This window comes from Diprion similis, chromosome 2 (assembly GCF_021155765.1).
Source record: "Diprion similis isolate iyDipSimi1 chromosome 2, iyDipSimi1.1, whole genome shotgun sequence".
In the NCBI taxonomy this organism is placed as follows: Eukaryota; Metazoa; Arthropoda; class Insecta; order Hymenoptera; family Diprionidae; genus Diprion; species Diprion similis.
In genome coordinates this window covers 20,559,775-20,587,757 of record NC_060106.1, presented here as the reverse complement: position 1 = coordinate 20,587,757, position 27,983 = coordinate 20,559,775, and the positions used below count along the sequence as shown (strand labels likewise).

The following is a 27,983-nucleotide window of genomic DNA, read 5'->3' as shown; positions in this document are numbered from 1 at the left end:
GTCGGTTAGTACGGACTTGGACCGTTCGAAGTGCCGGTCGCGGTTAAGTTAGCAAGAGAAGAAGGAGTACAAGGCTTGGTTCTTAGCGCTTGTCGAATAGTTGTCTGCGAGGATCGGTGCAGTGACAGTAGAACAACAATAACCGTAACGACTCAAGGATAGTTTGAAATTGAAACCAGATGTGCCAATATCAGGGTAAAAGTAATGAGCAGAAATTGAAAGGAGGAAGGAAAACCAAAAACAGAAGAAAAACGAATCCGTTTTAGATCCTCAGTCGCAGACTACACGCAATACGCACCAGTATTCGTTCTCGAAGTTCTCGAAGTCTCCTCTTGGATCCAGAAAAAAGAAGATCAAACCCAGTGAGGTGCTAGCCGTTGGGGTTACGAGTTACGAATGAGGAATGAAAGCGCGAGGCTAACGAAGAGTGCAACCTTATACCAGGAACGCGAATTGTCTATTCCTCGTGGTAGACGCGCGGCGTGAAACCGTCGCCAATCGTTTTGTATACCAACCGGCCTACGTCTGACAAACTCCAGCGTAGTAAATACTCCCGTAAAAGGGGAAGGAAGGAAGGAAGGAAGGAAGGAAGGGAGGAAAGAGAGGAGAAGCAAAAAGCGGGGCGGTGCTGACTCGGGTTGACGGCATCGAAATCGGGAGCAGGGGACCGGGCCCAGTCTGTGTTTACCGACCAAGTTTCGCAGGTCCCAAACGTGACGGAGTGCGTGCGTTGGATCGTCAGTGTGAGAATTGAAGCAGTTTGCAGTTTTACTTGAATATATTAGGTGGTGCGACTGATCGCACGTAAAATTGTGCGCGAGTGTTTGACAGGGTTGAAGGAAAAGGGAGGGGGCGGCTTCAAGCTGCGTTAGTTCTTCGGCAGTTTGTTTGACGACCATTTATTCCATCCGCGGGTGACGGATATGACGAGGATTTTTTTTCCCGCATTTAGTCGGGGCCCGGAGAGCCGGAAGTAGGTTACTGTGAAACGGGGATAAACCGGGAGCGAGTTTTTGAGGGGGCAGATGCGTTGCAGACCATGGTCGCTTCGTCCGGTCCAACGGGGATCCTAGCGGACCGCCCTTCCGGTTCTGAACGGCTACATGGGCCCACGCCGTCCCAAACCGACCGCGAAACAGACCTTGACCAACCCTCCTCGAATGCGAGGTACACCGGAAGTACTAGACACAGGCACGAAACCGACCTTTACGTCAGGCCCAGTTGGACCGATGCTGCGATCGCTTTGGATCAGCTCGAGAAGGTAAGAAGACGGAGAAGAAATTTTGATATTCCAGAACCGTAGAATTTGGGTAGCACTTAACGAAAAACCAGGGTTTCTGAATATTTTTACACTCGATGGTCTTCTCGAAAGTATCTCCGAAACGAAATATTCAATCCTAGTTCAATCTTGTGAGGAGATTGTGCTGTTGGAGTTTGAGTAAAAATTGTATGAAGCGGAAATGGGCATTTTAAAACAGCCCCGAATATAACTGTACATTCCATTTTGAAAACTCAACGCGTAGCATGAATAATAATACTGCTACTCCTTCTCCACCTCGTCGTCCGTGACCTAAGTCAATTTTAATGGCAGACTAGTGTAGGAGTTTCAGCGACATTTTCAAAAGCTTTTAACGGATCTCTGATTATTCGTGATATCTTACAACACGAATTCGTGTGCATCCAACGGAAGTTCATAGTCTTCCGCATCAAGATTTCTTTGTGATGTGAGATTCATTCACATTTTTATCTTCACTTAGTTTACTCTTCTTTTCTTCAAGTTATTCTCTGAATTCACTTTCAAACTCATATAGAGGAGCAACTATAATATGATTGCCTGAAATTGTGTTATATCTATATTATAAATAACAGTATTTGTCCGACAGTCGGTTTATGCCTGACTCGTTCCGTACAACATACCAGATTCCACACGGAGAATTGAAAAACGAGTGCATTCCAACTGGGAAGGATCAGCCCTCGACCTCTAGCATCAGCTTTCTCGCCATTCTCTTCTCGATCTTCAGTTCTCTCGACTTCCTGGTTCTACATAACCAGCAGCGCCCCCCCACGGCTCAGATCGTTAGCTGAAAGATGAAATCATAATTTGCGTGATAAGCAATTGTACTAAATACTGAACTGTCCAAACCATAATTATAATAGTACAAGTGTAGAAGATTAAATTTGGATAGAAAAAAATCTTACATTTCTTCCCGTCATGTTACATATATTTATTTATCATAGTTTTAATCTGCAAAGAGGTAAAAGCTCGCATAAAACCAAGCTCCAAATAAACAATGTCCCAATTGATATCGTAATATGCTAACTGCGAACCGTTTCTAACCTGATTGAATGCTCCTCGTGTATGTGTGATAATGTCCTGCAGTTTACGCACTTGATTAACTGTCGCAGGTAAAGTGTATGTATACCGATATCTGCATGCGCATGTACAACCACGTGGTTACGCGTAACGTAGCCGAGAGAAAGTGCATACGTAGTATGCATCATACGCAAGGTATGAAAGCACAATTTATGAACATGTTCAAGTATTTTTTTTTATAAACTACATAACGCATGTACCTATGTGCATGATATATGTATATATGGTTCACGCATGTGTAAAGGGCCAGCCGTAGTACTTATACGAATACGCTAGTATAGAATGGTCGCACTTGTCAGTTGCATCCCGTACCGTCTGGTTCCACCGAGCGTCACCTTCGTCTTCGTCTTCAGCTCTCACGTCGCGTCGCATCGTCTTCGGAGTCCTGAATGTGCAGCGCGTAAGATTAAAGGTGCCGCCATCGTGTGCGGCATACATACACTATAGTATATATAAGTACTAATAATATATACGAAGAGTCCCACACTAGCCGTTCCCTCCTACGGCCATCAAGAGGCTCTGCGCCTGTGCCACATAATCTGTTGTCGATTGCTGAACTAACGAGATATGAAAAAAAATCTCTGAAGAAACTAACATTTATGCAATGTAAGATTTTCAATGAATTTGCAAAAAAATTGATGGGTGCATAATTAATCAGTTTAGAAAACAGTTTTCCTCTTCTTTTCACTTGTTGTTGGTTTCGCACTGTCCGATACATTTTTTTTTCTTCAGACAAATGAAATTCTTTATATGTTTTCACAACTTAATGGTCAAATAGGTGAATCTTCTCTGTACTGATGTCAGTGTTGGGACAAGGGTTGTCGTTTAATACAGAATTGTTGTAAATACGAAATTTTTCTTATAGGTTTTGTATGATACTGTATTACAGTAGTTATTTCTTGAATTTGAGACATCTATATACCTACTGCAAAGTACGGCGGATTGTGCGACAAGCATTCCAAAGAGCGCATGTGTACGTTGGCATCTAGCTGCTAGCTGCCCGATGCCCATCAGGCACGGTCTTTCTCCGAATCGCCCTTGCTTGGGGCCCGGAAAGAAAACGCCGCGGTAGCGGTAGCCGGGGATTCCTTTGATCTTGACGAGGGGATACACGCCCCTCGTCCCTGTTGCCCATAGCTCGTGAACGAATGTCTTCATTTTCAACTTTCGTTGATCCGTGGGCCCTCTGGTGGCGGCAGGGAATTCTCTCCTCGCTTTCTCCACACTCCACACTGTAGGGCTTGTTTAGAGTCTAGTGTAGGCGTCAGTCTCCTCCTTATAGGTACGCCGCTATTTATACGTGCACGCTCGCTGTGCGTGTCCGTGTGTCAAGTACTTCCAAACAACACTCGCTTAACGATATCAGCTGTTACGTCCGTTAAAGGGCGCGAAAGTAATGTATGGAAGAGAAGAACTGCAGACACATTACGGACAGCTGAAAAGTCCTGAAACCCTGGAGACCTCGGCGTATTTTTATTCGGGGTATATTTAGTATAGTCTCTATAGCAAGGTCGTTATCGCATCAATTTTTCCGATTCAAAATTTGGCAAGATCATAAAATTGAAACTTGCAAAACATTTTCGCCGTGACGAACTGATAGTCGGGATAGTATATCGTAGCAAGAGTTGAAAGAGTCTCAAATCAATGTTCATTTTCGTATTTAACGCAATTGCAAATTTGCAAATACAATAAGTCTTCCATGCCATCGTGAAATATGTCTATACCTACCTACGGTAGGTACGAAAAGGTGTATCTAGCGCAGGTGCAAAGAAGCAAGAAGCTCGGGGCCCGGGGCTTGTGGTGGTGGGAGAGGTGCAGATTCCTCGCGGCGATATGTGTGCATACCTGTGCCCGACACAGGCACATAACGCGGGGTACAATACGCGTGTTATACCAAGGTAAGGCAAAGGTACACTGCGCCACACGGATGATGATATTAGAGTGTATGTATCGCCGTTCGTTCCTTCCTTCGTCTCCGTCCTTGGTGGTCCTTGCGGGAACTGAAGCGAGAGTCGAGGAGACGCGCGGAGAATAGGGTTGGTGATTGCGTGTGGTCCAGGAGGGATATTGTCAAAGTGACCCGGGTACCTTGGGCTGGTCCCGGTCCCAGCGTGGCGCAACGTTGCCGGTTATATCCAACTCCTGCACACCTTTTCTTCCTTTGGACGAGTAGATCGGCGGTCCCTGGATATTCAGAGAGTAAAGGTATCCACTTCTACAGTATTGGAGATTGATCCTAGCGCGAAACTCGGGGCGGGTGTACAGGATTCGAAACAAAGCTTCTCCTCTCATTTCTTCACTTGTTAGCAGTAACGGAGGCGTCTTGCTGTCCTCTGTCTTCCTGATGAATAAGTAGCCACGAAGATACTAGCGACTCGGAACGGGACATGTGAACTAACAGTGAGAAACTGTTTCAACAATTTTTCATCAGGCAAAAAGTTTGAAATGAAAGCAATATGCTTGAAGGCACAGTGAGCCGATGCACTGGAAGCACAAATGTTATCCAAAATTGTAGGCGCATCTCGATGTTGTCTTAATTTAGGACGATGCAACAGCCCACGAATGATCCTCTTACTCACTTACACTTGTGGGTGACTATGTGTGCAACTGCAGTGTTATGTAAGCGAGCCACACACGGCACACCGGCCTGGCGAGTACGTTATACATCGCCTTGGGATATTAGTAAGCCACGGTTAGCACCTGCCCTCCCCTCCATTCGCTTTTCTATATGCCCCGTGTCCGTGTGTGTGTGTGTCAAAGTATAGGTGCATACGTAGTTTCTCGAAAATGTGTTGCCACCCCCCGTTTTGGCTCAATATCATTTTATCCCCTCCTCAGGCCACGAGCCCGGGTCTATAGTAAGTTATTCATCGCACAGCGGACGATCCTCGATAAATGTCCTGAAATTTGACTTGCATGTCCTGGAAAATTCTCAGAACACAAAACTATCAGCACAGAAGATAGAATTTAACCTGATATTCTCTTTCTATGGTTATTTTTCAGGGGAAGGCGGAGGGTCAAAGGTCGGCCGTGTGGATTCGAGCGCTCCTTCAGGATCAGCTGAGCCAGCTGGGATACTTCCTGCAGAGGCACGCAGGGAAGGTGCTTTTTGTCGCGATACTGGCGCTGGCAACCTTTTGCGTTGCTCTAAAGTCAGTCCAAGTCCACAGCCGAGTCGACCAACTATGGGTACAGGGTAAGTACATCACATGGAGACTATTATACTCACGGTTTTCGATACCAGTCAAGAGTGTTCTAAAAAAGGAAAACAGTCTGTTTCATAAAACAGTCCAATAACATAACCGTGATCGTATAAAACGATTTGAAAAATCTGAAGCATGCGATGAATACACGTGATGAAGAGTTTTTTTCCTGAAGAAGATTGTGAATAGATATATACCAGTTTATAAATAATGATGAAAAACACACGATGTAAAAGATTGGCCCAATTTCCGAAGAATGCCTTGGCTATTACGATACTATGGGATCTCTTTGTGTGGGTATAAGAAATTTATAGAGAAAAATCATCTCTTCATGTATCCCTGAAGTAATTGTGCCACCGGATGATGATATTATAAAGTAGTGTGTAATATTGAGAAACGTCGGCGAGTTGCGTGTTTCGAGAGCGATCGTAAGAGGTTCTAATGGCGGCTGTCAGTCAGTCAGCGGATGACCGTCTCGGGCAAGTTCTTCTTCTTCATCTTCCGCGCACGTCTCGCGCCGTTCCTATTCCTGTCCGGCTTTACCAAGTCGGTCCGTCCGTCGGTCCAACCGACCAACCAACCAACCAACCAACCATCCAACCATCCAACCATCCAACCATCCAACCAACCGCGGGGCAACTCGAGCAAAACGATATCGCTCTCGCGACTTCGTTTCTTACTCGTAGCTACAGTACATTAGCCGCGTGTTGGGTGGGCCCCCTATATTTACCCGAGCACCACGATTCTTCTCTGGCATGATTTTCGCCGCGTATTGTTGACGGGTGGGTATAAGAGGTACAAGTTGCAGGGTACCTACAACACTGCACAACTCGCTTCGGCGTTGTGTAATTTGTCGACAAATAACGGGAAATTATTTTGCGTTTATGGTACAGGCAAGAGGTTGTTACCCTCGCATCATCTCAACCGTTTAGTCAACATTCAAAACCAGCTTAAACCATCCCATTTTTCGATATCCATAGGTTTGTCCATGGATGTATGCAGTTGTGGAAAACTGATAATCTTACCTTTGGTTCAACGAATTTTGGATGAGTAATAAATAAACCCGGATGAAGTGATCCTCGATTCTGTTTTGATGTCGAAATTGGTAGCCTGTCGCATCGCCGACAGTTGCAGACAAGGTCCAGACCCGAGATGCAATACGTGCTGCACGCAGCTTGGATCGCTACGTCTATATAGATGCTCATACCGGATATCCGTGAGGCAAAGATCGAACGATAGGTGCGGGCATCCAGTTATGGGTTACAGTACCTTTTCCCCGACAGTCTACGGGTCTACTTATTGTAATTTATACCTGCGGTGTCGAGAAGGAGTGAACTCGGAGGATTCTAGGAAAATTTATATGGCAAGGTGCAACAACAAAACTGGTAGTAGCCAGTATCCCATAACCGGAAGTTGTTAAAGAAGGTCTAAAGGGTTCTCGCATGCACGATATCCTCTGAATATCGTCGAACAAAAATTTCGCCAAGTTGGTCAGATCAGGCCTTGCACTAATTTAGTTTGCTGCTACCAAAGATCGAATTCCGATCAAAACGAGATCTCCTCAATTACTTTGCGTTATAATAACATCTACCGAAGCGGCGTGAAGAAGACGCACCGAATGCGGGGTGAACGACGTTGAGTGGATGCAGTCCGGTTTCGAAAACATTGAGATGTCAACGACACGACACGGCGCTGCACGGGTGGATGATATCTCTCCCAGAGTAGAGTGCTGCATCCGTCTATACGAGTCAAGGCCCGGGTTCTTCGAAAAGTGAGAACGAACCGCACTGAAGTTACTGGAGTTACTCGAGCTCCCAAGAATTGGCCAAGTTTCTAACAAAGTTGGCAAGATGACAAAAGTCACGATATGCAGAGTGGAGTTGTTGGTCCTGCAGAAACCACACAATGAACCTTACGGGGTCAGTAGGACTCGTGACGAAACATGAAAATCCTGTGTCTATCCTGATCATATCATCATATGCTGTGGCGTAAGAGGATACGTATACACGTACCAGAGCCTTGAAATGTAAGTTTAGTTTGAACGTAGGTACGGATTTGAGACGCGGTATAAGATAATATGATACAGGGTCATCCCGAAGAAAGCTCTGAGACACCCTCGGAGATGATTCATCCGGTTCAGCCCGCTTCACAGCTGTAAAATATGTCGGAATGTAGGCATGGATGCCGTACAACGAACGCTCACGCACACCTACAAATATTGTATTATAGACACGCTGCAGTCTGAACTTACTCAGGAACAAGTATCACTACTCATTCCAGCGTGTCGAGTTCGGTCGTATATGTTGGTAGAATAATCGGTTGTTATTGAGGAATTGCGGTATTATGCCTATAATCAGAGAAAAAAAAAAATCGCGAGGTCATTTTGTGTTAGAATAAATGATTTTCATAAAAAATTATGAGCATCCACCACGAGTGGAGTAAAATTAAATCATTCATTTTTTTTGTGAAAATTTAACATTCATGGAGGTCAAAAAAGAAATTTATTATATATATTTATATTTTCACATTGATCACCAATGGTCATCTAAATTACATTTGAATATTCAAGCAGTGGAATTCGACCGCATGGCGCCTTGAATTCCTCTATTTATAAATCCATGCATATAGGTGTATATAAATACTTTATATAAGGATAAGTGTGTCATAGACCCACAACCTTGCGGAAGCATAATGATTCCGTATGACGTCATCTTTATAATACGATAAGTAACGGTATATCGAGGACCACCGGTTCAGCCGTGAACGCGCGACGTCGCTGCGAATTTCTTCGCGAAAGTGAGAGCTACTGATCAAAGCGCGAGAAACGCGAACGCGAACGCGAATTACGCGAAAGTAAAAGTGATCTTGGTAGATTATATACACCCAAAGTTCGCAGTTTTATTCAACTTCATGACGAGCTCGATTATCAATTGAATTGGTGACCCGAAATATGCTCTTCGTGACAGTTGTAATAATATTTAATTACTATAATCTCTGTTAAATGCAGTACACTCATTTTTACTTAATCAGGCACACTAAACAATTATTATAAGCCTCGCTCCGTTTTTTTTAAATAATTACTACAATTGTATAAGAAATGGAAGTTGGAACAGAAGATTATTCCTGACCCTTGGATCTTAGTTTTCAAAAGAGTATAGTAATAATTTAAACAAATTTTAAAAGGACACAGAAATCTTGGATTTATGCTTTTTTCGATTAGTTCATTGTAGTACGGAGCAAGTTAAAGGAAAATTGAATCAGGATCAGCAACTCTCGCCTGAGATTGAAATGGAAATAGAAAATTGACCGGATGGGTTTACATTCAGGACATATTATCAAACTCTGAATACCACGATGGAGCTTAGAAAATTTGAACCCATTTAAAAGTCAATTTATCACATATTTTCCACTTCTCTATAGTGTAGAGTGTTGAAATCTGACTTGAAGATCCGTCCCGCGTGACAAGGCAAATTTCGCACTCCGAACGAGTCAGGAAATTGGAAATGAGCTTCGAATGGCAGGAGTAATCAGACACCCGCTACATTGACTTCGGTCGGAGATGAGCGTCGGTCGGTCCCGAGGACCGGGCCACGGAGGACGAAGGAAGAAGGCACGACGGCGCATGCGGGTCGACTGCTTACATCTTCATTAGGCCCCCATGCCTTTGAGCGCATTTGAGCGAGAGGCTCCGACGAGGATAAAAGAGCCTCGGGCCCAGACGGAGACCGGAGACGAAGACGGAGAGCGTCCGAAGACCCACCGGGAGGGAATCCGTTGTTGTTGTTATTGTTGCTGTTGTTGTTGTTGCGCCGATGAGAGAGCGGACAGACAGACGGACCACGGGACCAACGAACGCGGCTGTTCCAACAGCGGATCTCATCCCCGCGAAAGATCACCCCAAGATCTCGAAGAAGTAGCATCCTGGCTCGATCGAATCTTTCTTCGCATGTTCAGCACCACGAACACGACTCGCCCAACGATTGGCAAAAATGAGGTCCAAAGGACCCATGGAAATCGAGATGTGTAGGTGCTCCAATGCTTTTTTCCTAGTCGATATTACCGACGCAGTATGAAGAACAACTCGATCCTCGATACTGCGTGGACCTCTAGACCTATGAATCGGAGTCTTAGCTTGAAAACGGAGGATCCCCCAAACCCGGGGTCTTAGTTTCACTTTTCGGGGAACCGAGGAGTAGGCTTTATACCACGTTCTTAATTCTACCCCCCTGCCGACATTCCGACGAGGTACGGGAAGCTTCGAAATGAAAACCACTGAACTGGACGGGGCTCGGTTCCGGTGAATGGTCTCCGTGGGTGGCCCGCGGCCAGCGTCGGGGGTCCGTCTACCCCCTGCCCACCGGACCGTCGCCCCTCCGCCACTCTCTCTCTCTTTCTCTTTCTCTTTTTCTCTCTCTCTGTCTCTTTTTTCGTCTCGCTCGACGCGACGCGGCGCTGTGGCTGTAGGTACCGCATCTTCGTCCTCAGTCTCGTCATAGTCGACGTTGTTTCAGCCAAGTTTGTACGAACCACCATCACGGATGATAGCTGTGTGTACGCGCATTCATTACACGCTGCGGAAACCGCAACTTATCAGATTCCAGACTAAATGGGGTTATGCGTAAGCCGTCCGATAGCGAGGACACGCGTGCACTCCGCAAGTTTGCTTGTAACGTAAACGCCGTACTACGTCGGCCAATTCCCCCGATCGACGACCGGACCGGAAATCCGAAGAACAAGACAGCGACTTCGATTTTTCTTCTCTCTACTACTAACCGTCCCGCGGGCATCGGTTCATATGATATACTGTAAACACACGTGTCTTTGCGACCGGATCGAAATCACGCAGTGTGGAATTTGCATGTTTTGGTTCGATTTTATTCGGGTCGTTAATTGCGAATTTGTTTTGTTATCGTAGCTACTTTTAACGACAACGCATGTTTTTATGTTCAATAAACTCTGTAAATCTTACTTATATGTAATGTTTTGACTAGCACATTCTGTTTGGTACTGTATGTATTATACATTCTGAATGACCAGTCTTAGTTACATGATATTTATTTATTTACTGTTTATATTTATGTTTACAGTCCTGTTCATAATCAAATATAGTTCTGTAACTGATAATTTGATTGTACAATATTTACTGAACATCTGTGCAATAAAGTATACAAAAAATATAAAACTCTTGTGACACAATTACTGTTTTAAAATTGCATCTTTTCGAAATATCGTAAACAACAGAGATCCACGCAGTCGGATTTCTCAAATTCAAGCGTGTCTTTGAGAAACTGAATTTTACAAACTTCACGCAAATAAGAAAAATAATGTCCAAGCTTTCATAACCTCAAAATTGCCAAATTCATCATCGACGTACAGTCCATCGCAAGAATCTCAAAGGCAAACAACTTTACACACCATCGTCGTATGAATTTGGAAACAGAACTAAGTACGTGAAAAGCGATGAAATCTGAACCATAGGGGGTCGAGGGCGAGACGGGGCTGCATTCTGCGGAAAATGGTTCAGAATTGATCCTGGCGTCGAGCTTCGTGCTGGACCGCCAGGCGGTCAATGGCGCGCGGCGTGGCCGCGACCTCCCGCGTGATGCCCCCTTCTCTCCCCTCCCTTCCCCTCCCCGCCATCGTCATCCATTCATCTAGACCCCCCCCCCCGCCCCCCTCTTGCTGCCCTCTCTTCCGCTGCCCGTCTACGCGCAGCGCGCCGCAGCCACGTTCCTTCACCTACCTATTAGCGGCATGCATGCAGGCTGCAGTTACCGGTCTGCTGCACTCTTTGCACGTTGAAAAATCGACAAGGATGCATCGCGTAAGGGATGAAGAAATCGGCAAGGATTATTAGGGCGGATAGAAATTTTGAATGAATAAAATAAAAAACAATTATTGATATTATTGTTGATGTTGTTATACCATCAGCGATCAATAATTCGGAAAAGAGATCGAAAAGATAGTCGATGAAAAAATTGTGGAAGTATTATTCTAAATTTGATAAAAAATGAAAGGAAGAAAGAAAACAGATTGAACGAATGGTTTTCACGGTAAAAGCGTGGAAGTAGTGACGAAAAAATGAGCAGAGAAAAATCTGTTGAGAAGAAGAAATTTTGACGATGTAAAAATCGCACGAAAAGTCAGATCCAATCTCGACTTAGATCTTGTTATCTACTCAAAATCTGGATCATCAGTTTTAATGAGAAGTTCAAAGAAGCTCCACCTGCAGTGGACCAAATTCAGTCTAAATTGGTCCATTCGTTTTCGAGTTGATTATATTGCAGTCACACAAGAAATTTTACGTTTTTGCGCAAAATTGCTCAGAGACAAACACCCAAAAATCGATGTGAGAAAGGTAGGAGGTAATTCTTTGGGCCTCAAAACGTCGAGATCTGGTGCAAAACTCAACCTTTCATTTGCTGGTCGATTATATTATTATACACCAAGTTTTCTTTCCAACGGAAAAGCAGAAGAAAAAACTATTGACAATAATCGACGCACGGAAAATAACGACGTAAGGATCTTCGCCGAATTCTCGCCACTCGCCACATGTCCGTTGGTCGGTACCCGACTTATAGTACAATTGGGAATTGGGGAAAGCTGGGAACGACCCAAAGAACCGCGGCTCCGGTACCTTTTGGGTGGCCCAGGGGCCCGAGGGGCCCAAGAACCACGAGGACCAAAAGCCAGACAAACGTCCCTTTACGACATATCGCGTATAATATAAGTTCAAACACCTTATGGTTATTACTGATGATTTGAAGGAAATAAAGGGTATTTTCTGTATCAGCTAAGCCCGATGCCTCGCGGCTAAGCAAGTCTTTTTTAGAGCTCCCATTCTCTGTGGGTTCAATTATTGTTTTTGGAGTTATAAAAGCAGTTAATTTCGTGTTATAAATATTTCCGGAAAAAGCCAGAAATTGTTGTGTTGAACCGAGTATTTATATCGAATAATATCGATGTATGAGTAAAATTGAAGACTTCGTTACAAGAATGTTTCTAAAAAAAAATCGTTTCATCGATACATAGAATTTGTTTTTTCAATGTAAATACACATGAAGACAAAACAACAGAAGAGTTCACGATGTGTTGAAACCTATGATGCGTATAAAATTTTTGACAAAATCCTACTTTTAACGAGTGAAAGACTCTCGAAGTATTATACAAAAGATGATTTATCCCGTTTTGATTATTCTCTGCACACCATTTGCAATAAAAACGTTTTCGTTCGCTTTTACTTTGCAGAGGGTGGAAGGCTGGAGAAAGAGGTCCAATACGCGAGCGAGGCCCTCGGCGAGGCTGCAGCTTCGACGCATCAGCTCGTGATCCAGACCCCGAAACACGCGGGAGCAAATATCCTACATTCGGCTGCTCTGAAGGAACATTTGACCGCTCTAAGAGCCGCGACTCAAGTGACGGTTCAGTTGTTCGATACGTAAGTTTTCCTTTTTCCCGTTTTTTGTACCATCGTGTAGTTATTTGCGTTTTGTTAGTATCAGGTTTTATTTTATTTTATTTTTTTTTTTGTTTTTTAATAGATCTAATTATTATTATTACTATTTTACTATCTTTTCCTCCTGTTTCTGCTCGATTTTTTAATTCCTATAATTTAGGGTATCGTACGAAGGGTATATTTCCGATTCTTCTTCTTTCTTTTCAATTGTCATTTTGAGAGAATAAAGAAACCAAAGAATATAAAGCGAAATTAAATAAAAGCAATAAAAAAAATCCACATCCTGGTTGGCCAACAACCCAACGCGCATTCTCGAACGTCGAGCGATGGAGTACTGAGATGCATTTTTAAAAGTTATACACACGATGCATGTACAACATCTTCACCCCTTTCCTATATTACATTACATAAAAAGTATACCTACACACGAGTAAACATTACATAACTTCCATAATACACTGGTGTGTGTATAAGTTGCCAGAAAGATACTATCTTCGTTTGTGTCATCCACACCTGTATGCATACGTAATTAGCAACAACTCCACCATAAGAATTAACGACGTCACTATGCTGTGCACTCGCATTGCTCAACCCCAAAGTTCATATGGAATTGTGTAAAGCTTGCAACTTCTTTCGTGCAAAGACATAAACTGGACAAATTTACAATGAATTTTAGAAGAAAGAAACAGTAATAATTATCATAAATTATACGTAATAAAATTGGACCGCGCACTGTTAAAATTAGCTTGCGTGTTTCTAAACGCTACGATGTTATGATTTTTTTTCTCTACGTCAAGGAGAATTAAGAACTTCATTCTACATGCGGATGCGTAATTAAGAAAATTGACGAGATAATTTTTGCTATCCATTGTGTAATGAGTTTGAAAAAAAATTTCTGTATAATGTGAGCGAAAAGAAAAGAAAAGAAACACAAATTGAAAATAATCAGTTTTTAGGTAATGCTAATTGGTTCAGAAATTTCAGAATTTCCAATTCCAAACAGTCTATACTAGACTAAAAAAGAAAATCAAGTCGCACGCAATCTATGACATGTATAATACGAGAATTTCAGACGCGTGTAGTCTAGCCTCACGTTGTATTCTTTCTTTCTAGGTCCTGGCGATTGAAAGACATGTGCTACGCGCCGAGCGTGCCCAATTACGACATGCACTATATCGATCAGGTATGTAACGTTATGTACGCTTATAATCGTAGTTCGTCGATGTGCATAAAATTATCACACTCTCAATACTGAACAGATGAAAAAAAACAAACAAAATTTCAATGATTTCCCGAAGGATTTTAAAATAGTTGACAAATTTCAAACACTATTGCAAAACATTTCACATCAATCGATACGATTTTATCGCGATGAGAGATTCTAACCTCCTGACTGACTTTCCTTACTAAAGAAAGCTTTCAGAAAAATATATTTAGAAAAAAAAAATCTGCCTACAAAAGTCGAGACTAAATAGGTATGAGAAGAAGAAATTTTGTGCAATTCGATATGACATTACCAAAAACATTATGTCTCATATATACATACACGCATAAAATCACGCGAAATCGTCGAGCACAAAAACGTTTGCTTTGTAAAAATTAATCAATAACCAAATCCGATCGATGTTCACGTTCCGCAGTTTAATCTGCACGTCTGACCTACACATTGAAGCGTCCATAAAAATGTACGACGTAACGTATGTATGTAGACACAAGCGCGATATCTATATAGACTGTAAATACGTCTGGGACAGACGATTTACGATCGGTATATCGTAGCCCGAAGGTATAAGACATATAGGGTATAATACGCATTATGGGGTCTGTGTAAGCCCATCAAGTGGTTCGCGGCACGGCGATGAAGAGAAGAGAAGAGAAGAGCATGGAAGAGCAGGGAAGGTACAAGAGAAAGGGGACAGAGAGAGCCTGACGGCGGCGGCAAGGCGACCAACGGACGAAGGAACGAACGGGCAGCCACTACTAAATAAGCGGCGAGGCAATTAGCCTCGCATAATGACGGGGTGCGCCTGGCTCCGTCTTCCTCGTCTTCCTCCTCGTCTTTGGCGCAGGCACCGGCCGCGGGTTGTCTTCCTGTGCCCCTCCCCCTCCCCCTCCTCATCCCCCTGTCTCGCCACCGCCACCCCTCACCTCTTCAACCAATGTCCTCTTACATCGGGTCGTCACGGCGTGTGGTCTTCTTCAGGTCGTCGGCGCGGACCCTCGTCGTTACGTACGCAAATGCGAGCGCAATAAATGCCCTTCGGGTAGTATCGCAGCCTGTTGAGATGCTGCTGCTGCTGCTGCTGCTGCTGCTCCTGCTGCTGTTGTTGATGCTGCTGATGTTGATGTTGATGCTGATACCGACCGATTACGTACCGTGCTTGTATAATATTATACGAGTATAGAGTAGATCGTGGTTGTGGAGGGTTTGTTTGTGTGTATGTATTGGTATAATGTGCCACAGCAGGTACTCTTTACAGGTATACACACGCTTTGAGAGAATGGGACACAAGCATGTGATAATAGGAGTGTGTTGGTCTCATCTGCCTTCTATTTACCTAGAATACTGCGCCCAGCCTGCAATCGCTACTCCCAGCAGTCCTCCGCGCTGATCAACTACGATCACTTCCACTTCGAAAGCATAATTTTAATCGTTGACTAGAATTATAGAAGATTTTTATGCCGAAATTCGGGTACCAATGATTACAGCGTTTTCTCGCACTCAAATTACTGCGCAGGAAAAATCGAGAAATCAGGGAATTGAGAAAATGGTCTGGGAAGTTAGGGTGAAAATATTTTTTAAGGCATGAGCATTGAAAAGTTCACTTTTTGTGGCAGTTTTCGTTTTGTAAAGTAACGCTTTATACGGCAGCGAACAAAGTTGCGGATTAAAGTCTTTATTCCGCAGTTTTGATGCGCAGTTAGAAGTGCGCATCCCAAACTGCCTTATAAAGTAGCTTCGTCGAACAGATCGCGACATAACCTCACTCTTCGTTTTGCTTTTCAATGCCCATACCGTAAAAAATATTGTATGTGGCATGCCCGTAAACCGTTTTTTGGCTCGGATAATTTCAGTTGTATGCTGAAATCTTTATCCTTTCCAAAAAAACAGGCGGTTTACGGGCATGCCACATCGGATATTTTGCATTATTGTTAGGTTAGACCAAAGCATCCTTGACGACAACGACGCGCAGCTTCGTACGGCAACCGGTATCTGCAGGAAATATGACGTTGCTCCATGACACAATCTGCATATCTCGCACGCTACTGTAAAACGCGGTTGCGTGCACGCACGCGCCTACCTTCTTCAAACCTACCCATCCAATTATCTTCTACCCCTACCGCTAATCATTTTATACTTGATACTGCCGTCGGACGTCAGAAAGCTAATACCTACTTGTACTCTGAAGTATGCAGTTAATATATGAAACGCCTTCGATTTGTTTAACGCGCGGGGCAATTCAGTCAGCTTTAATTGAGGATATTTTGTATTCAACCATTGCAGGGTTGGATTCATTTTAACCGTTCTATATCTGTTTCGATTTCCTTGCGTCCTTTGTTTTTTAAGTCTCTAGAAGCGAGACGTGTTTCTGTAAACCTTCATATTTAAAATTTGTTGCAATTTGCTATTTCTACGTTTCGTCTATCCCACTCACCTAGGTCTTTCCCATCTTTTCCAATCATTTATTACCTATTACTTATACACTTACTAACTCTCCCACATTCTGTACAGTGACATAATAGTCTCTTTCCTGCCCTCCTATTTCCATCCGGCTGCTTTAGCTAGGCCTTGAGAACACTGATCATTATATATTCAAACATATCCCTTCCTTTCATCATTTTTTTTTCCTTATTTTGTTCCCTGAGTTGAGAATAGCGACGAGATCGAACCCAAAAGTACACGAATTATACCGGTCAACACGATTTTTGGGTCTGACTTATGAATGTTACATTTTGGTTTCTTATACGTTACTAGTAAAGGAAAAAATCATTTTTTTTTTTATCAAAGTTTGATCTTGTAGAAACCAAAGCGATTTTTCCAGTTTTAAGAAAAGTAACTAAATTTTTCGTAATTTTTTTTTTTAATTACAATCGGAAAAACTTTTGCTGAACATCGGAGTGTTTGTTTTTTTTTAGATTTTAATTTTAGAGATAATTTTGAATTACCTGTGTTATTATTCTGGGTTAGTATAGAGCTGCTTTGATAACCGCTCGTCGATAATCTCGTAACATCAAAAATTTTAACTATTTCCGAACGACTGTTCGACTATTTTTAAAAAACTAACTTCCATCCTCTACAAGAAAAAAAATATGTATAACAATTTTCAAAAATTGCTGGAAGAAAATAGTTGTGATGTATATATTTTAACATCGATCCCAGAATTTCAAAGAAACTAAATAACTGAATGCAAATATAGTGGTGTACAAAAAAGAACAAAAACCATCCAACCCTGACATTCATTCGACATCCGGATAGCACAATTTATTACCTCAATTATTTCACACTGTCCTGGAAGAGATCAGAGCTGAGGAGGAAGGGAAAGAAGTGAAGAAAGGAGGGTGCTACAGACCTCTTCGAATCTCGTCCGCTGTTTAAAATTCTTCCGAGAAGTAGGAAACTTAATCTGCCATAATCTTTCCTGCGCAAGTTGGGGGGAAGGGGAAAGAAAAAGGGCGAGATGAGGTGTAGAAAGAGAGGACAAGAGGACAAGAGAGGAGAAAACTATACGGAGTGATTTTGTTGCCGAAGGTCTAAAGGTAGATGAGGAAGGGAGGGAGGGAGAGGGGAATGTAAGGACAGAAGGCGAGGCCAAGCAGGGCGCAAGGTTCGTCCTATTCTAAGAAAGCTCGTTTCTCCGCGATCCTATACAAGTATATTATACCTAACCGCGTGTTAGTTTCTGCCTGAACTATAAACGGATCCTGCGCAGAAGAGGAGACTCGGTGGACTTTGGATTTAAAGAGAGAGAAGAAGGATTTTTCGCAATTTTTAACGGAACTCAACAATTCAACCGTCTCCTTAAATTTATTTTTCAGATATTCGAGAACATCATACCGTGCGCGATAATCACGCCGTTGGACTGTTTTTGGGAAGGTAGCAAACTCCTTGGTCCGGAGTATCCAGTTCATATACCGTAAGTCTTTCTTCGTACGTTGAGTAATAAGATTTTAGAATTCACGTATATGAGACAAGTTTAAATTAAAAATTTAATTTGAGTTTTGAGAAGAACATTAACGAATGAATATCCCCAAATTTGAATTGACCCAATAAATTATACTATACTGGATGGATTGAACTGGCACATATAACTTGGTATTTGAACAGGCACAGTAAAACCGGGGTTCAATGGACGAATTTAAACCCCACCGAGATGCTGGAGCAGATGAAAAAACTTCCGTTCGTATTCTCCTTCAAGACTCTCGAGGACTACATGAAACGGTCCGGGATAACGAACGGGTACCAGAGCAAACCGTGTCTCGACCCTACGGACAAGGATTGCCCCGAAACTGCCCCGAACAAAAAGTCACAGCAGGTAAGAAGTTTGCTTCTGACATTTATAAGAACGTCTCGATCGCTGTTAAGAAGTAAAAATATTTAACTTCGTTATCAGTTTATAGTTGCGATGTGATCCTTCTACCTCTCACGGTGGACTGATTAATTTATAGTTCTGATCAATTATTCCGACGAAGAGCTAAGCGCGGAAGATAACCACCGGGGAATACTTAACTTACGTTTATAACGACCCGAAATACGCATCTAACAACGTCTATAGAATTTTAAACGACCCGCTTTATATTCTTAACCGATAACCAAACTTGTCGGAGCTGCTGTCCCGAAGAGGAGGAGGAGGAGGAAATCAATCGATGCTACTTAAACACTCCAGCCGTACTCTGAACCTTGTTAATCTGGCGAATGGCGTGGGTACGTGTGTACAATTTATACGTCGAAGATAATCATCGTCGTTGGCGTCGTCTTAAGAATTAAACTTTTTCATACCTATACTTATACCGCGATTTTTCACCCATAGAAAAACGAGCTTGGTTTAAGTTGGGATAAAATTTGAAATCCGTTAACTTTGTATCGTGATTTGGAACAAAGATTTTTCACCACTTTTTATATAGCTTGATAGTTAGATAGAACTAAACTTGGATGAACATGTTTGCGTGAATGTCGAGTCTCTAACAATTGTTTCCATAGGATTCATTGATCGTTTGCAATTGAACTCCTTTATTCTTCGCATACGAAATTCCTCTTCTTCTAGTTTGAAAAAAAAAATAAAAAAATAAACGAACAAAAATCATGCGAACGAGAAATGACAATTGGATGTTCGATTGCGTCCGCATTACTTCACCTGCTGTTCGTACTTTGTGAGTTCGATGAGTTCTCCGATGACGCGACTATGTATAAATGTATTTTGTAAAAGAAAAAAGAAAAAAGAAGAAAGAAGATTCATTCATTAGCCGACTCTGTAACGTGCAGCAGCAACGACGTTTATGCATTATACATACCGCATGCACACCGGCGGCGGGATTTTCGGTTGATATTTTCTTCGGTCCGTCAGCGGTGATCAGGCAATGCGTATGCGAGGTTGCGTGTGAGGAGCCGAGCATGCACCGGGGAGAACGATAAAATAACATTACGCCGACAGACGCGCGTCATACCACTTACCGCCTATTGTTGCTACAATGATACCTGCCCGACCACCAACACCAACCATCCACGGCCCATCGGCGACCGTCTCTTCGACGCACAGAGTACCTAAGTGCCGTCGATATTCCGCATGCAACCCGTGAATGCCTCGGCAATCTGCTCCGGTGGTCCCGCACCGGCCGTCGTTCATTGTTGCGCTTTTGTCATACACATGCACCTCCGCCTCTGATCTATTGGTTATGTATTTATTTCTTTTACATGTATAACGTGATGCCGATTCTCAGGTGTGCCGGGTGAATTTTAGAATATAAATCATTTCTTGGGAATAAATTATACGTATACGTAATATTACTTTTCTTCATCAGGAATTTTACGTATATATAGGTATACATATATATTATATATATACATTAGGGTGGCGCAAAAAAACGGACTATTTGTTTTTTTTTTTCTTTGAGTCTCGTGTGACAAAATGTTAGTTTTTGATGTTTTAAGAGCCCACTCCAAAGGACAGCTCAAAAAAAAAAAATTTTAAGAGGTCGCTCAAAATTTTTTAAAATGTAAAAAATCGTCAAAAAATTAAATTATAAAAATTATATTTTCAGTATTTTGTTTGATTTTTAATTCATGTCGTGGTGTATTGTTATCGATTCTTTCTTACTAAATTAAAGAAAAAAAAATGTATGAAATTTTAATATGAATATTAAAAGGTAGCTCGAAAAGATCTAAAGTAATGCACCAGAAAATTGAAAAAAAAAAATTATGAACGACCTTTTAAAATTCAAATTTTGAACTGAAACTTACGGATTTTTTTTGTTTATAAAATTATACCGTAACGAAAAAAAATATTTAAAAAAAAAAAAAAAAACTTGATTTTTGACGATTTCTGACCAGGCCGTGTAAGTACAGGAATTAAAGGAAAAAATGTATGTGTGATATATTTTGAAGAAGAATTCTCTTACCCCGGAATAAAAAACTGAAAATTTCTATCAAACTTGGATGAGCCTGTAGATATTGAAGCATACGGAGACCGCGGAACTGTCAGGGTTTGGGTTAATACCCAATTCATTTGGCATGTTTTTCTTCCACGTGGAGTGTTAATCCTCTCGTCTTAGCAGCGAAGCGACATGCAAGGAGCCCGGAGAGAAAAAGAGAAGAAGACAGAGAGAAAGAGAGAAGGGTGAAAGTATACCTAGTCTGCAGACGGGGCTCAGCGAGGCGGTCAGAAAAGGTGACGCGGCATTCCTTAACAGTTCAACGGTGCAGCGGTTCTTTAAAACCGACCAACACACTGTAGAACCCTTCTTACGTGTAGTTACGTTACGCGATGATGTTGTTTAATTATATTTTTCCCGTCTTTTTCCCTCCAATTTTGAAATTGAATTAGTATTTAATTTTCAAAATTGGACAAAACACGCATAGAAAAAAAAAAAAATTCAAATTTCACGTAAAAATCACGGAAGACAAGATCAACCTACATATATACATTTGTATACGTATAATCGCTCCGCGGTTCGTGCACACTGCGGTTATTGGTACCCACCCATCCTCTCACCCGCGAAGGTCGTGCAAGAGAAGCCCGCGCGCACACACACACACACACACACATATATAGATATAATTTCGACATAGAAGCGATCGCGCTCGAAACTCGCAGCGCGCACGAGTCGCGGTTCACTTGCGTTTTTTTTTTTTTTTTTTTTTTTTTTTTTTATACATTTTGTTTATTTCAATGCTGTCAACTTATTTTTGGCGAGTAATACAACCGAACTTAGGTGTTATGATACAACTGGAATTCGAGGTTAATGAACGAATACATTATATTACTACATATATATGTATAATATTGTAGGTGTACAGACACGGTGTTTGTAGAAGTTTAATTCGACTACATCTGATACATTCGTCAGATCCGTACATACTTTACGTACAATATTATGATCATATAATGTGCCGTTGCCGTTGCGCGGCCATACACATGCATATAAGTACGCATACGTAAGTATCTACACATTGCATACCTACATAGGACATGCGTCTGTATAGATACGTACAACATACCTACGTTATACGGCGAGGGACTATGAGGAAAAGAAAAAGAGATTGCGACGGCCGGTGAGGGTGAGCGGCGGAGGGAGGGGGGATGACGGAGGCCCACCGCGTACGATAATCACGGTGGGATAATCGTGGGTGGCCCCGGCCCCAACCTCGGCATGCGGGTGTCGCGTGTAAGTGTGCGTGTGCGGGCGCTCACTCGGACGTCTCTTCCGTTCCGACCGGGAGACGCCGCACCGCGTTGCGTTGCGTTGCGTTGCGTTGCGGCGTGATCTCGCGTCTTGCGTCTTGCGCCTTGCGACGAGACGGAGGTTATAATATGCTGGCTCTCCTCTCGACGGAGGGAGTATACGAGGTCAAAAGTAGCCTCGCGGTCCTTTATTACGTGCGCATGGGGTACATAAATACCCATACAGTTCTACGAATGTACGTTTATAAGTATAAGTATAAGAAGTAGAATAAAGGCATAGCTGTAGTATGTATGAGATATACTCGCTGTGTGTATAACAGTGTTCGGACAGATAAAGGGTGGCTCAAAAAATACTGAGATACTTAAGATGGTGAGGTTACAAAGTTGGACACGTGATCGAACATGTTTTCTTTTTATATATATTGAAATCAATAGCTCGAAATTTTGGAATAAATTTTATTGTTAGTACCGGGTTTATTTTGCAGAATATCAGTAGTTTGATTAAACCGTTTTTTTACGTATAAAATAGATAGACGAGGTAATATTGCGAACTCAACAACTTCGTTATATTTATTTTTTATTGCTACTTTGGTTTCTAAGGGGTGGAATAATAATACGGTCGTCTCGTATTTTTTGAAACGGTCGAAACTTCGTCTACATTTACGAATGAAATCAACACCCCGTAATTTAGTTGAAATAGTGACAAGATGAAAATTAATTATGCCTACAAACTGCGATACTGTATTTGAGTTTATCAGGAGAATGACTTTCCTCTTGTATTGTTTTTATGATTGTTGATAAAGGTTTATTAATTCTATGAGAATAAAGGTAATATTCATTATCCTGTGCTCCATGACGTAACGTAATTGGTGGAAAAATAAAAGCAAAAAGAATCGATAAAATGCACACTGTATACCGTCGAAAACGAGTTTCAAGATAAAGATCGATCTTTCGAAGGACAGAAATGAATATAGATCGTTTAATAATGGAGCGAAAATTTATACGGACAATTCATCGAATTAATCCCAAATATTTTCACGCGCGGCTTCTTTATTCCATAAATATGATTCTAGTAAAAATTCGTTGAATCGAGGGTACCTAATATTATCGTTCGGTCCGATCCGCCCGACGAAAAATGGACCATGTAGGTATATGTATATAACGGGCCCATAAAAGCGCGCTGTGAGGTCTCTCCCTCTCCGGTTCTCTCCCCATTCCATGACTTACCTCAGCGACCACCGCAGTCGCCGTTTCGTCATTTTCACGGACCCAACCTGACCCAACTATACCTGTATATTACCCTCCTATACCTGGTATACGTATCGGTAGGTAATATAGCTACCTATATAGTCCTCGAAAGTTTATTACGAGGTTCTCAATTCCGCCGTTAAAACATCATATTATACCTATATAGCCATGGTATAATATAAGCACACTCGCCAGAGTGACACTTACGACCAATTGGATTGCTGCATAAATCATGGAACAGTTTTCTTAATAAGACATGACATAAATTCTCTAATGAACCGCGCTTTGTTTCCTAATGAAAACGTTTATCGCCGTTAATCCTCTTTCGGAATAGAATTCTCAAAGTATATTAACCCAAAGAAGCTTTGTACATACACTAACTTTGCTACCCAACTATATACATATAACCGATAACTCACAACATATTTTCCAAAAAAAAAAAAAAAAATTAACGATGACGTTGTTTTCTTTCTCAGCCACCGGATGTAGGAGCAGAACTGACCGGAGGCTGTTACGGATTCGCAGCGAAGTACATGCACTGGCCAGAGGAGCTCGTAGTCGGGGGAGCAAAGCACAATAAGACGGGTCACCTGACGCGAGCTGCAGCACTGCAGACCGTTGTTCAGCTAATGGGAGAGCGGGAACTCTACGATTTCTGGTTGAACACGTACAAGGTTCACCACATCGACTGGTCCCAGGAGAAGGCATCGATCGTTCTCGATACCTGGCAGCGGGCGTTCAGCAACGAGATAAAAAAGCAACTGAAGGGAAACGGAAGCGCGCCTTACAACCTCTACGCCTTTAGCACAACCACGATGAACGACATTCTCGGAAAGTACAGCGAGATATCAGTAGTGAAGATCGTCATCGGGTGCGCACTCATGGTGAGTATCCTTCTACCTTCTCCACGAGGACTCATTCCAATGGTACCAAAACCAACCGATGAGTGACCCTTACATCTTGTTCCAACACTTTCCTTAGCTCCTCTACGCGGGATTGGCACTCCTGAGGTGGAACGACCCTGTGCGCTCGCAATCGGGGGTTGGAATCGCGGGGGTGATGCTGGTGTGCGCAGCGGTCGCAGCGGGTCTGGGTTTCTGCGCACTCTTGGGCATCCCGTTCAACGCAGCGACGACGCAGATCGTGCCTTTTCTCGCGTTGGGTCTTGGTGTGCACGACATGTTCCTGCTGACCCATACCTACGCGGAGTTGTCGGTGAACGAGGTGCGGAGCGGAGAGCAGACGGGGATGGTGTTGAAGCGTACGGGTCTATCGGTACTACTGACCGGGCTGAGCAACGTCTCGGCCTTTTTCGCCGCAGCGATGATCCCCGTACCAGCCCTGAGGGTCTTCTCTCTTCAGGCTGCGATCCTGATCCTCTTCAACCTCGCCGCGATGCTGTTGGTTTTCCCGGCGATGGTGAGCCTCGACCTTCGTCGCCGTAGATCTGGTCGCTCTGACATCCTCTGCTGCTGTCTTCCGGCCTTGAAAAGGCCTGCGGTTTACTCTGCAGGTAGTGCAAACTGCAGAGGAAACGGTTGCGGAACCGCGAAGCAGACGGTGACGCGAGCGATTCCGCCCGAACGTCGAGAGACTTGTACGCAAATACTGAGCCCGAGAAGCCACAGGAACGAGGCATGGATCGGCGGTGACGTTAAAGGGGATGCCGAGAAGCAGCCTACCGAGGACGACGCGCTGACCGGATGCTCAAAGGACGATTGCCTCGGATTCGGTCTCTCGCAGCTTGCCGCTCGGCATTACGCACCTTTCGTAACTCGTCCGACGACCAAGGTCTTCGGGATGATGCTTTTCGCCGGCATCCTGGCTGGCAGCGCTTGGCAGGCGACGAGGGTCAACGATGGACTCGAGCTGACTGACCTCGTCCCCCAGAACTCGGACGAGCACGGCTTCCTCGCCGCCCAAGCGAAGCACTTCGGGTTTTATAACATGTACGCGGTGACCGGGCGCGACTTTGAGTATCCCAACAACCAACGGCTCCTCTACGAGTACCATGACGCCTTCATGCGTGTCAAGAACGTCATCAAAAACGACGACGGTGGACTCCCTGAATTCTGGCTCGGCCTTTTCAGGGACTGGCTCAAGGGGCTTCAAGCAGCGTTCGACCGCGACTACAGCCGAGGGTGCGTCGTTCAGGAGGAATGGTTCAAGAACGCGAGCGACGATGCAATCCTGGCGTACAAGCTGATGGTGCAAACCGGCCACGTTGACAACCCGATCGATAAGACGCTCATCAATCAAACGCGACTTGTCGACTCCGATGGTATTATAAATCCTAGGGCTTTTTACAACTACCTCAGCGCCTGGGCGTCGAATGACGCCTTTGCCTACGGCGCTTCTCAGGCTAACTTGAGACCGGAACCTAGACAGTGGTTCTACACAAATGACCCCGAACTCAAGATACCAAAGAGCATGCCTCTCACTTACGCCCAGATGCCTTTTTACCTCCACAAACTCACGGACACTGATCAGATCACCGAGCTCATCGGCAGCGTTCGGGAACTCTGTGGTAAATTCGAAGAACGTGGTCTTCCTAATTTTCCTTCTGGGATTCCCTTTCTTTATTGGGAACAGTATATGGGACTGAGAGGATGTCTCGGTATCGCGCTTCTCGCAGCCCTCGGTGCTTCCGTTGCTGTAGTTGGGATTCTTCTCCTCAATCTATGGGCTGCTCTTCTCGTCGGCACCTCATTGGCTGGGGTTGTTTTACAGCTACTTGGGATCATGGGACTTTGCGGTATAAAACTGAGCGCTGTTCCGGCTGTTCTACTCGTCGTCAGCGTCGGCATTGCGGTACACTTCACCGTTCACATATGTCTGGTAAGAATGATTTTCTTTTGTTTGTCGTAAAGTGAATTCATTTGGCCTTCTCATTTTTTAGTGCAATTTCACACATCAAAGTTGCTTCAAAGTTGAACCTTTATTTTCACTTTTTGCAGAGTTTCGTTACAAGCATCGGCAGCAGAGACAGACGCGTCAGACTGGCTCTGGAACACATGTATGCTCCAGTGGTGCACGGTGCTCTCACGACGCTATTGGCGGTAATGATGCTTGGACTGTCTGAGTTTGACTTCATAGTGCGGTACTTTTTCCTGGTACTGGTCAGCCTCATTGGTATCGGGCTCGTGAATGGACTGTTCTTCTTCCCCATACTCCTCTCCTTAGTTGGTCCTTCGCCAGAAGTCATACCCAACGATCATCCCGACAGAATATCGACACCAACGCCCCCAGCATCCCCCATTGTCAGGAGGACCAAGCCTCCAGCGCCGCCTAAACGACCCCACAAGAGCGAGAGCAATAGGCTGCACGCCGAGCCCTCGCTGACCACAATCACTGAGGAACCAAATTCATGGCACAGCACTCAGGAGTCGTGCATCATTGTTCAGCCAGAACTCAAAGTCGAGACGACTTCGACGTGCGGCAATCAGGTAGGGTTTGAATATCAATTTTTAACTTCGTGACGCAGAAGACTGATTACCTTCAGTCGCAAATTAATCACGAAAGCCATTGATTGATAAATTTTCAATAAATTTTTTTGAATACTTTCACTTGTTTTTTTAACCAGAAAATTTTATATCGAAGTCAAACACAAAAATAATTCTGACCAGCAGTTTGTATCTTTTGATAAATACCATCGAAAGCACAAGAGTTAAAAGTAGAGATACAGATTTTGCAGTGTTGTGCGTTGAAGATTATTGCAAGTAAATAATTTTCAAGCTTTTGCCCTTCATTCAAGCACGCCAGCGAAACGAAAAATTTTAACGCATGCCTAACACGTGTGAATTTCCTTTTCATTTGACTAACAGAACTGTGGTGGATCCGACACGAGTGGTTCTAGTCGAACGTCTCCAGTACCTTCGACCTCTCACATCACAACTAAGGTGACAGCTACAGCTAACATAAAGGTCGAAGTCCACACGCCGTTGTCCAGTAAGTGTAACAACCCTGATTTGTGTTAATTTCGTTTATTTGAATTCGCTTTTGAGTTATCCCCTTGCTTTTCAACCCAGATTTTATAGTAAATGACGATTATTTTTCTGTAAAATTATAGGTGGAGTGGATCGTGGTGAGAAATGCAGACACGGCGGTGTCGCGAGCAGCAGACGGAGTTCGCGTTGCAGCACGAACGTTAACGGGGGGGAATCTTCCGGTTCTGAGCCAGATTCTGACTCGAATGCGAACGCGGGGAACACGTACAAACACTGACAAGTACCGGGACAATCGGCAACTGCTGATAAAGTACAGAGCGGAACGAAAACCTACACAAGGCTGACTAGGCTAGTTTCAACTTTTTCCTTCTCCCTGTTCCTCTTTAATACTTAATTTTCGTACAGTTTTTTAGGCGGTCTTTTTTTTATCCTTTCTCTTCTTACAAATTAACGATAAACTTTTACTGCCGTTCAGAGTACAAGAAAAAGTTTAACGTAACAGAATTGTATATATAAAGTTTTCCACAAAATACACAATAGTCGTATTTTGTTTTGATACAAAGAATTTAAATCATAACAGTTTTGAATCTAGAGGGCAATACGAATTTTCAGTTGTGCATCTGGTACTTTGAGTTATCTCTCGATGCATTGATAAATAATCCACAGTACCTTGATGATTTTTTTCGAATTATGATATAAAGGATTATTAAATGAAAACTAGAAAGAGATAGGAAAAACAAAAAATATCGCACCACTACGCATATATTTTTGCTGTGGCAAAAGTACAACAAATGTGTGCTTTTCTGTGTTTCGTACGTGTGGATACGTGGATGCATGCGGTTTGAGTGGGAAAAAAAA

At 43.2% G+C, this 27,983-nt stretch overlaps 1 protein-coding gene across 1 annotated transcript; it reads left to right on the top strand.

Moving 5' to 3' along the window:
- On the top strand, nt 1-27,732 carry LOC124415470 (protein patched). Its single transcript, XM_046896433.1, has 11 exons — nt 1-1,261; nt 5,378-5,570; nt 12,826-13,015; nt 14,147-14,216; nt 18,071-18,168; nt 18,360-18,567; nt 23,655-24,062; nt 24,160-26,016; nt 26,136-26,624; nt 27,003-27,126; nt 27,248-27,732. The coding sequence occupies exons 1-11, from the start codon at nt 1,040-1,042 to the stop codon at nt 27,400-27,402; spliced, it is 4,014 nt and encodes a 1,337-aa protein (XP_046752389.1). The 5' UTR covers nt 1-1,039; the 3' UTR covers nt 27,403-27,732.
- The last annotated feature ends 251 nt before the right edge of the window (nt 27,733-27,983 follow it).

Bases quoted from the DNA above. Each gene is read 5' to 3' on its own strand.
- LOC124415470 (XM_046896433.1), top strand. From the start codon at position 1,040: ATGGTCGCTTCGTCCGGTCCAACGGGGATCCTAGCGGACCGCCCTTCC. The intron at 1,262-5,377 runs GTAAGAAGACGG...GTTATTTTTCAG, and splicing joins CTTTGGATCAGCTCGAGAAG to GGGAAGGCGGAGGGTCAAAG. The intron at 27,127-27,247 runs GTAAGTGTAACA...GTAAAATTATAG, and splicing joins AGTCCACACGCCGTTGTCCA to GTGGAGTGGATCGTGGTGAG.